Genomic DNA, 11,661 nt, shown 5'->3' with positions numbered 1-11,661 from the left:
TATATATATATATATATTTCTATAACCGTCGCTGAACAGCCGATCCAATTTTTGGTTTTACGACAGCTAATGTTCAATTTCGTAGTCTTGTAATTCTGAACCCAATCAAGAAGACAAGGAAACTCCTGGATCAAGTATTGTGAGAAATTTACCTTCGTGGAGAACTTTTTGATGGAACTAACTCGCCTTTGCGTTACATGGAGAGGATAACCTCCCACGGTTAGACTGACGGCAAAGGGGACTCTAACTCATGATCCGTCTACCACTGAGGATATTTCACGGCAGCACTGTTGTCAGTGCAAGCCGGATGCGGAATTCGTATCAACCAGGCATCGCCGGGATTCGAACCTGATTCACCTCATTGGATGGCGAACGTTCCATCCCCTGAGCCATCATGACTCAAACTAGACAATATAGTAGTCATTGCTGCTTTATAGCCAGTGAGTGGATTACTTCGTTTACACGAGCTTATGGTGCCTATTCCGGATCAACTAGAAATGGAGCCAATGATTCATTTTTTAAAAAAAATTTAGAATTTGAAGTTTAATTTTTACAACGTAATGAAGCAGGCAAAACTCACAATTATACATTACATTAGCTAAGATTAAAATTTAAAAAAAAATTAAATTTAGATTATATTCGTAGATATGTTTTTGCTGAATGCAATCCACAACCAAAGAAAAAATATATATAATAATACACGTCGGATTTATGAATTGAATGAAACTTGAAACACACTTTCTCAGCGTCTTATGCTATATCACTATTTCACAATAGGCTTATGAGTTTTATGGGAACACAAATCGGATTCATGAATATATATATTTTTGTGAATTATCACAACTTCGCAACAGGCCAAAAACAACGACATAAATTAATGATTCATAAATTGGATGAAGCATAATTTTTTGGCACTTTAGTCTTGCATATCACTATATTTTTGTGAATTAGTACTATTTTCCAACAGGCTGAATACAGTGATAAAAATACATATCGGATTTTGCATCGTTCCAAACATTGAAACACGATCTCTTTACTTATGAGTGTAAAAAATCATCACTTTATTATTATTATTTTGTAAATGGCATGTTGCGTTTTTCAGGTGAATTCGCTGGATTTGATGAGAATGAACCGACTTCCCACCAAGAAGGCAAAGCGGAGGTCATCGCCTACTTGAAACACAGATTTGGTTACCGTTGCGTCATCATGATTGGAGATGGCGCAACTGATCTCACTGCCTGTCCTCCTGCCGTTCGTATAATATACTATTCTTAATACGAATCAGTCTCAGACGAGTTCAATTTTTCTTCCTGGTTCATATCGTTGAATATGTAAAGAATATATGTGGCTGTAGAGAGAGCCAAAAATATAAAAATTATATCACCCTAGATAACTTTTGCTCGGATGATCGGATTTTTTCGCCATAACTGCCGATTTTAATACTTCGATTTTATTATCAAATTACAGATACAAATATGCCTTCAAAACAATTTAAAAGCTTTTAAAAGTTAAATCCGTCAAACAGAAATTTAATTCTACATATTCCAACCTTTCTCGACATATACCACAGAATTATAAAAAAAAGGTTATAGTTTCGAAGTTTCACGGGAATCCTAGACTTGACGACATATTTAGATAAATAAGGAGAACAATCTTTCTTCAAAAGGAAACAACTATGTGACGTTTCAAGAGCATTGGATTTGATTGGACCACTAAAAATGGCGCGTCTTATGCTGACATGCCTTTAAAAAATCAAACGTGAGATAAGGTGAAGAAAATCGTCTGCAAGAAACCATTTTTATTATTCAGGCGTTGTCCACGTCGCCTAACCAGGTTCAAAACGACGTAGCATACATACTTTTACCTTTAAAAGATTGAGCCCTAAAAATACGGCTAGTTTCTTGGCTATTGTTGGATGACATATATTAAAAACGTTATGGCATCAATTAAGAAATTACAAGTTTTTCTTTTGAGTGTTTTATTTGTATTAAATAAAATACTGTGCAATAAGAACGACCAATGTAATATATAATGTAGATAAATTCATGAGCATTGGAATACAGCCGGAAGCTATCAATCATAGTATTCCACTTCCGTTTGGTAAAATCTAGCGAATCTATAAAGTTTTCTCTTTGATAAAAATATTCTTTTTCTTAAAAAAAATTCCAAGATGAATCTTATTGATTTTATTTGTCTCTTTTTTATTTGCAGGAAGGTTTCATTGGTTTTGGTGGCAACCAGGTAAGGGACAGAGTGAAAGAGAAATCTGAATGGTTTGTCACGAGTTTCAACGAACTTCTGACTGAGATCAGGCGGATGTAAAACAATCTTCTTAAAAATAAAGCTTTGTTTTTTAAAAAAAAGAATAAAATAAGTCTCGTTTCCTTATATATCAAGCGATACAGACCCACATAAATACTAGGATTTATTTAGAAACATTTCAATTCTGTGAGTTAGCTATCCACCACAATTTTCATTTTAGGAAGCCGTTTCCATCGTATTAAGTTTGTAAATTTTGCCAAGGATATTTCAAAGATTTCGAAAGGAAAAAAAATAAAACAATTTAAAAAATATCGACTTTCAAAGAAATGGTACCAGGTGTCACATGATATCTTGATATTAAACAAAAGAGTTTTTTTATTACGAAAGGTGTGACCATTAATTTGCCAGATTTTTCTAATAAGTCCCAAAAATATTATGTGAATTACACATCAATTGAATGCAAGTAACCTTCACCTGCTATATTTTTTTATTTTATAACCGTCGTTGAACAGTCGACCAAATTTGTGGGTTAACGACCACTAGTGTTCAATTCCCGTAGTCTGGCAATTTTGAACCCAATTCAGAAGATATGGAAACTCATGGATCAAGTATTGGGAGAAATTTGCCTTTGCGGAGAACTTTTTTTGATGGAACTAACCCGCATTTGATTTACAAGGAGAGGAAGACTACGATCACCTCCCACGATTAGCCTGACGGCAAGGGGGCAAGTCGGATGCGGAATTCATATCGACCAGCCATCTCCGGGATTCGAACACGGTTCACCTTTTTGGAAGGCGAAGGCTCCATCCCCTGAGCCATCGCAGCTCGAAGGGTTCCGCTTAATCGAAATCAAATACTTAAATAACTTTTATTTATTTTTCATTTCATAATTTTGATCATCATATAGTTTCTTTTGCTGAGGGCCCTAAAAATGTGAAGACTACTTCCATCTATAATGGATGACAGTCACATTAGTTAGTAGTCGTCACATAGATAAGATAGAAAACAAGTTTTTTAAAATTTTCAATCGAATTTTTTGTTTAAAAAAATAATTTTTTTTAATTATTAAAATAAAAAAAATCTAATTTTAGGACTCCCTGGAATGTGGGACCTTGAATAAAAGTTCCACTATTACGACGACCATGGATGCTTCGAAGGAATTTGGTATAATGATGTTGGAAAATTTCTTAAGCGTTCTTAACATTTTTACTGTCGTTAGCCTTTTTAATGCCAAAGTACATTCTTTCAAAGACTTGTTACAAATCTTTTAAAACTCTAAAACATTCGAACGTGTTTGTGTGATAGAAATTAAATGAAGCGCCTAGCATTCTAGAGGGCAGAATTAAGAATAATCTTTTCGTAGATTTCTTTTTCGCAAGTCCGGGTAATTGAGTTGAGTATCAACAGGCTGAGAGGACTCATTAAGTCTGCTAATTAAGTCTCCACCCACTGCCTTATTTACATAAACAAGAAAGATTCTCGTTTGTCAGTACCCTTATGTGGTAAAAGTGCTAATTTAAAACTCTTCCCTCCCACCGACTCATCGACTTTTCGAAAAATCTCGCAGTTGCAGTTACATTTTTGGAACTATGCATTTCCTTTCAAATAAGAAACACGGAAGAATAACTTCATTCAACAATTAATTTAAGTAACACCGTCTAGCTGACACTTGCCTGCGAATGATATAGTTTGTAATAGAACTCCCTGAATAACTTCTGAACTAATGATCGCATGTTAAAATCACATATTAAAACACTATCTTAATGGTTCGAAAGCCTCACTATAAACATGCTAATTAGTAAGTGTAGACGATACTTTAATTTACGAAATCAGAAATTTTGGTAAAAGTGTTAATTTAAAAATCTTCCCTCCCACAGCTTACGAAAATTTAAGGTATATTTGAGGTTGTTTTGAGGATATAGTTTATAATAGAACGCCCTGAATAACTTTTGATCTAATGATCAAATTTTTCACACATTAAAACACTATCTGAATAGTTCAAAAGCCTCAATATAAACATGCTACTTAGTAAGTGTAGACGATATTTTAAGTTTCGAAATCAAAAATTTTGGTAAAAGTGCTAGTTTAAAAATCTTCCCTTCCACATCTTACGAAAATTTAAGGTATATTTCAGGTTGTTTTGAGGTATTCTTGAAGTTGCTGAGAAAACAACCATAACAATTATACCTCATAAAGGTATTAATGGAGGTGCACGAGGTTGCTTTACATATGCTTCAGCTCCTTTTGAGGTTGTTTAAAATTCATTTCAAATCAACTAGGCTGATGAGTTGATTTTCAAGATATACAGGTTGTTTTTCTGACACTTACAACAAAAAGTTATTTATGAGGTATTAAAAAATTTACCTTATTTCAACGAAAGCGAGTGAGGTATTTATTGAGGTGTATGAAGTCATTTTACTTATACCTAAGCTCATTTTGAGGTTGTTTTTAAATTAACTTCATATCAACCAGACTGATAAGGTGATTTCTATGGTATACCAGGTTGTTCTGTAACGAAAGAGGTATTTATGAGGTATAATAAATTACCTTATTACACCTAAAAAGAGTGAGGTATTTATTGAGGCGGATTAAGGTAGTACTTAGCCCACTTAGAACGAAAGAATAAAATGGTGATTGGCGGGAAGCAGCATTCACAATTGTGCATGTAGAGTTTTCCAACAACCGGTTCACAGGTGACATACTTCCTGACTATCATTTCGCTTCTTATGCGCCTGCGCTGGATCTTAGTACTTATGATGCTCTGTTAAATCTGAGTCCCGCAGTAACTCAGATTTAAAGATACAAGGTGACTCAGATCGTAAAGACACGGCCCCTGGTTCACAGTTCCTTGACCAACCTGCGTAAGGACTGAGGGTGCGCGGTAGGAGTCCTCATTAAACTGTTTTATACTAAACTGTTCGACTTGCCCGGAGGTCGTCGGGCTACCAAAGCAAGGGAGCCATTCCCTCTGCAGAGGATCAGAAATTGCGGTGGCATGTCTTCGGATCATCCTCAGGAACTTTTCCCAGACTGTCGCCAATAGCCCATTGTGCAGCTCTAGAGCGACGTAAATATATTACCTACCTCTTAAATCTGAGTATGCTGCTCATCCTGTAAGTTGTTTTTCTGGTATAGCATACCGGACAGAGCAGTTTCCCGCTTTAGTTACGAATTCTAAGAGCTGAACTACATTGTTTGCTACCCAAGTCAAATTCTTGATGGTCCCATCAAAACATTTTGATGGTTTATGTTGGTTTTACTGTGATTTATGATGGTCCAACATAATTTGATGGTTCCCATCATCCAACATGTTCCATTACATGTACATGGTTTTTGATATACCAACAAACTTCCATCATTACGTGATGGAAAATGCTACTTTAATACTACGATGGTTAACCATCAAAAGAAGTTTGATTCTCATCCACCAACAATCCGTGATGGTTCCAATTATATATTTCCATGATGGTTTAACTGGAATTCTTGTTGGTTCTCAGGAATATACCATCAAAACAATTTGGATTTTTTTTTTATGTTGAGCCGTCATAAATCAGTCCGAATTCCTAAATTTGGATGATGGTTGTTCATGATCGTTCAAACATTTGATTTCTAAGACACTATGAGGGAAATTTCAGATGGTTTAACATGAACAAACCATCGAAACAAGTTGCTATTCTGATGTTGTACCATCATAAATCAGTCCGAATTCCTACATTGAGGTGATGGTTACTTATGTTGGTTACCATCAGAAAATATAATGGTTCATGATGGAATTATTGATGGTTACCATCAAGATTACGTTGGTCCATCAAGGGAAAACCACCCGAAATTTTGAATTGGGTACAGGCAGATCAACAATGGGTTAGAAATGTTAACTTCATTTTGCGTAAAGAGCATATCGAGAGTTATTATGTTTGATAGAGAAAATATCAATACGAAGTTATAAGAAAAAACATTTATTACGCTATCAATTCATTTACTCTATAAATAAAGTTACTTTTTAGGCTTTTGAAGTTGCCCTTTCGAATTTCTAGAGACGTTTAATAGCTCTTGTACTATAAACGTTCTAGACTGTAAGAACTACTATTCAAGGAAAAAAAAAGCTCAGTTTTCCCGGATCTTGAATATTTGATGCAATTCCAGAATGCGAAACACAGATATGCACACATTATCTGCATCATTAATGTTCTTTTCCCGGAAAATAGTCCGGGAGAAGCAACTAATAAATTGTTAATGAGGAAAAGCAAAAGTTCTTTTGCCGCCGCCAAACCCGCTACGTGACTTCTGCCGATGGGAAAACCTGGATTATTGCAAGCAAACATATATATTATATGTACGTTTGCTATTCAATAACATTTATTTCTGGTAAAAGCTGAGAGTGAATTATTTGTTGAACTTTTAACAATTGAGGCATTTTGTCCCCTCCTAGCTTGTTAAGCATGTGAATTTTAGTTTTAATTTTGTAATATTATTTATTATTTTTAGTTTTTTTTTTAAAATTCCTACTATTAGTTCACACTTAACCTATATCTCGTTCAATCGTTAATAAAATACTTCTTATTCATCACTCAAGTTCAAATACATTTTTTTTTAACTTGTAGTGGATGACGAGTGATGTTAATACATTTTATTCAAATATTAATTAAATAGGGATGAGCGAAAAACGAAATGGAATTTACTGATCGGTTAAGCGTGAGTCATTGTTTTAACTTCTACTATAAGCCATTCAGTTTTTTCACATATTTTAAAAATAACATCAGTAATAATTTCCAACTTATAGCTCCATTTGAACAAAAATTAGTTTAGTGCGTCAATTGGGTATACTATAGCCTACGTCACAGGTTGTGTTATTCCAACTAAATTTAACCCATGAACGGCATTTTCTGCTAGCCTAACTTCAAGCCACAAATAAACAAACGAAGTGTTTGATCNCATTTCAATATTAATTTAAAATTGCAAACAGTTCACATATTTTTCTTAATCACACTATTCTAAATTTCAGTTGTTGAGAAAAGTGACTGTTGTAAGTTTTGTTTTGAAGTCTTTCTCACCAGAGGGCTTAAACCACGTGTTGTAAAACAATATGAAATAGTACTGAACGCCGGATGTAAAGCATCGGCTTCGATGAAGATAATTTTGTGAGAAATTTTTAGATAGTTCGATGAGAATTCGATGATTCTCACTACGTGCTCTTGCGCGCCGAAGCCCATCAATTAATAATGAAAACTGTTGCCAACGCGAGAAAAGAAATATCATCGGTTTCATTGTTACATACGTACGTATTAGCGTTTTATATAATAATAAGATAGATAAATTGAATAAATTGAATCAAATAAATTGAATAATGAACATTGTGTGGTAGCACACGTGGTCCACGTCCCCAAATGTAAACTTTTATAGTTATCTGATACCATGTGCCTTCTTTTCCCCCAATTCCTACTATTAGTTCATACTCTCCCTATATATATTTATGTGTAATACAGATCCACGAAGCAACCATCTCAATGACTTGGTATCAAGGACACTACACTTACATTACTCTTACTTGTACACCATGAAGATGGAATCAGTTGGAATGTCTGGCTCGAGTAGGACGCCAGCAGAATATGTAGCTTATTTTTGTTAAGTTTAGCGTATCTCCTTTTATTTGAAGCCCTCTTTTCACCCCCTTTATTCCACAAACGGGGGCTCGTCCACGGGAATGTGGATCGCGATTTGGGCAATAACTTGTCATTTTTTCAACGATTATAGCCATCGAGTCAAGGTTGAGCTATTAGAAACTATTTGAGCTGCGTAGGGCCAAAATTAATCCATTCTTTAAAACAACGTCGATTACGTTGCGTAGGACGATAATCACTAGAACTATTTGAGTCGAGAAGGACTAAAAATTACTTGTGTTTCTATAGTTGAAATTTCAATTATGTTCCATGACGATTTTTACCTGCAGGAAATTTCTGAGCAACCATGATGATTTTAAATTTTACGGAAAGCTACCAATTTTTACTTCTAATCTTACACTTACATTTATCAGCTGAGTGGAGGAACTAAGATTACCCAACTAAAGTTGTCTACCGAAAATGCTTCCGAACCTACCGAAATGTACCATACTCTGTTGCAAGTTAAGAAAATACCATTTACCCTATGGAGAGAGAATGTTTACACTTAAGTGCATTCCAAATGGATGCCAAGCTCCCGGTGCGAACGTGTATCAATATCGCCGACTCTTAAAACGAAGTTGCACAACCTATTTTTTTTCTTGCTTTCTTATTAACAATTAGTGGGCTGCGCCCCCTGCTCGCTAACGCTCGCCAACCCCCGAAAATTGCTACGCAATCTTACGTGGTTTGCTTCGCAAACCAAGCTCGATTCGCTCGCTACTAACTTAGGTGCATTGCAAATGCACAAAATTCTAAGAATTCAAAACAATCATTCAAATCCATATAACAACTTTTTTTTTAAAAAAATAATTACATCTTTTTAGCAAGCGCAGCTTAGCCCTGTCCCGCCCCGTAGGGGGGCATCCAGGTGATACTGAAGACCTTGTGCGCGTACGTGACCTGCATCAGTAGAGAATTGGCACTTTGGCTTGGCAACGTCGGGGTGGCAACACTTACATCGACGGGGAGGTCCGCAATCTGGAGCACAGTGTGATGACGGGTACCAAGATATTAAAATGTAAAAGCGAATTTTAAGAATTTGGATAGTCCGGCTGCTGCACGCGCAGAGCAACCACCAACCCACCATCTACCGACCCGCCCCGTCCCAGAAGGCTGATTTATTGATCAAAAAGTGTCAAGAATGACAGTACAGAAACACACATACAAAAAAACCGCAAATGTTACAAGCAAGTATTATACAAGTTCAGTATAAGTTCAGTATATCCACCAATAATCTATGTACATTTTCTATACATGTTTATAAAGTAATTATTGTGTTGAATTTTACAATTTCGTTTAACTCATGAAATATCACACCGCGGTACATATTTGCATTGACGTTGTAATGTATATAAGGCTATATCTAGGTATTTTAGGTTGCAAATTGTTCCAACGCATCCATGGAATTACCAAAACGAATACAACAGAAACACACATGATTTTCACAATTTCGTTCACAATTTTGCCCACAATTTTGATCACAAGTGTTTCAATGCATAATATCATTATAATACATTTATTTTAAGAAAAAATACAAATCAATTAACAAACATCAACAACAATAGCCACGAACACACTATGTATATTTTATGCGTGTACCTACAACTATTATTTTGAAGAAACTTGAAAATTACATTTAGTGACTCTTGTTAAATTCTTGTTAACAATTTACCCTCAGTTATGTTTACAAGTGTCTTCATGTTTTACAGTAGCAGTACATTGCATTTCCATTGCAATACAGATATTTTAAAACATTAGTACGAATCTATTCATCTTTTTAGTAAATACTAAGTCATTAAAATAAATTTGAATTCAAATAAATGACATGTAATTCGTTAAACCTATTAGAAATGTGCTACAGTATAATTCGTGATATAAATCAAAAATCGTTAAATAAATTCGTGATATAAATCAAAAATCGTTAAATAAATTCGTAATATATAAATTCGTGAAAAAAAGCGCTTTCGACAAAATACTAAAATAGAGATCTATCGACAAAGACTCCTCACTTCTGCATAGCTTATGCTCTCTCTAGTTATTTCAGTTTCCGTTTTTAAAAGAGCTATATGTTGAGACATCTCAGTTAGATTTGACATGTGACATTTTTAGCGGCAATCATTGGTCGATTTTCTAGCGTTGCCATTCGGGGTGTAGTAATGAGGCTTTTTTTGTCGCCGTGTAAGAGAAATAGTAAAATAAACAAAACAAAGCAAACGTTGCCACCGGCGGAAAAGAAATACTGCCAAAATTTGGGAGCCACGTAAGAGAATTATATTAGATGGTAATCAATTCATAAGTAATAAGAGTTAATAAAAATTATATCTAAAAATCGCTTGATATGCTTTGTAAATCGATGACATTTTAATAAGAATACCAAGAAAGATATTTCCTTCGATCTTTCAAAATCTCCAAATATATTGTTATGTAACATCCAGTACAGAACTTGACTCCTTATAAAATTTAAACATTTAGAGCTAGTAGTACAATAAACTCTTTTGGTCGATACTATTGCAATACATTCTGATTGTAACGGCCCGAAAACAACTGAAGCTTTCATTCTCAACAAACTGAAACCTTTAAACTCTGTTGTAAGATAAGAAAAAACTATTATTCTTATCGAGAGAGATCGTTTGCATCCAAGTGCACGAAATGGATGACAAAGCTCCCAGTTCAAACGTATATCAATATCTCCAACTCTTGAAACGAGGTTGCACAGCTTCTTTTCTGCTTGTTTCTTATTAATAATAATAACAGTTATTAACAATAATAACAGTTATTAACAATAATAATAATTTAAGCAGCATTAAGAATTAGTAAAAATTATATCTTAAAATCGCAACAAATATACGTCTTTCCGTTCACATTCAAAGAAACTAATGAAAGATTAGTGAAATATGAAATAAGGTAAGTAATAAATATAATAATAGAATAAATAAAAAACCATTAAAAAAATTGTTGTTGTCGAATATTTTTTATTTTTTTTATTACATTCTACCGTATAAAGGAACATGGTAGCTGAAAATACTCTCATAAACTCCACAACATTTCAAGTCATGCCTTGCAAAACCATTTTTTTTCTTGCTTCAACTCTAACCTTTGGGACCGTGTCAATCAGTATGTACCCTCTTTATTTGTGATATTCGCCTGAATTAGTATTGAAAACGATCCAGTTTGAACTGTAGGTTAGAATTTCTGACTCTTAATTAAAACAATAAAAACAAAAATATCGTTCAAATGATGAAATTCTCTTTTATTCACAACTCAAGAAGTATTTATGGGATCTCTCTGATCCCATATATCTCGAAAATAAACTCATCAACTCAATGCATAACAAAGTTAAAAGTGAAAAAAAGAATTCTAAAAAAATTATCAAACAGCAACGGTTGCTATAGTAACGCATGTAATGACGACGCATGCGCACTGTTTACTATTACTCTTGAACACAATTGAAAAGTGTGATGATGTCCAAATAAGGTGCGCACGCCATCAAACCCAAAATAACACCCATTTTGCAAATGGGTAAAATATTACTTCTTGCAGACGATTTTCTTCTACAGCGAAACAATAGTAAAAATTCTTTATCACACATTCATACATGGCAGTACTTTTACTTTCGTTACTTGTACCGCCGGTACAAGTAAAAAGTACGTACTTTTACTTGTACTTCGTTACTTTTTAAATTTAGTACTTTTACTTGTACTTTCGTTACTTTTTTAGGGAAAAAGTACAAGTATTTGTAACG

At 34.3% G+C, this 11,661-nt stretch overlaps 1 protein-coding gene across 2 annotated transcripts in view; it reads left to right on the top strand.

Moving 5' to 3' along the window:
- LOC107441439 (phosphoserine phosphatase-like) overlaps positions 1-2,363 on the top strand; it is a 10,122-nt gene extending 7,759 nt beyond the window's left edge. For both annotated transcript variants that reach the window (XM_043038829.2, XM_043038828.2), the window contains exons 5-6: positions 1,103-1,251; positions 2,212-2,363. In XM_043038829.2, the coding sequence (XP_042894763.1) occupies positions 1,103-1,251; positions 2,212-2,322 (260 nt within the window). In that variant the 3' untranslated portion in view covers positions 2,323-2,363. The remainder of the gene's footprint in view (positions 1-1,102; positions 1,252-2,211) is intronic.
- Positions 2,364-11,661: the final 9,298 nt, after the last annotated feature.

Source organism: Parasteatoda tepidariorum, chromosome 10, assembly GCF_043381705.1.
Source record: "Parasteatoda tepidariorum isolate YZ-2023 chromosome 10, CAS_Ptep_4.0, whole genome shotgun sequence".
NCBI classification, from domain to species: Eukaryota; Metazoa; Arthropoda; class Arachnida; order Araneae; family Theridiidae; genus Parasteatoda; species Parasteatoda tepidariorum.
This window is presented reverse-complemented; position numbering and strand designations above follow the sequence as displayed.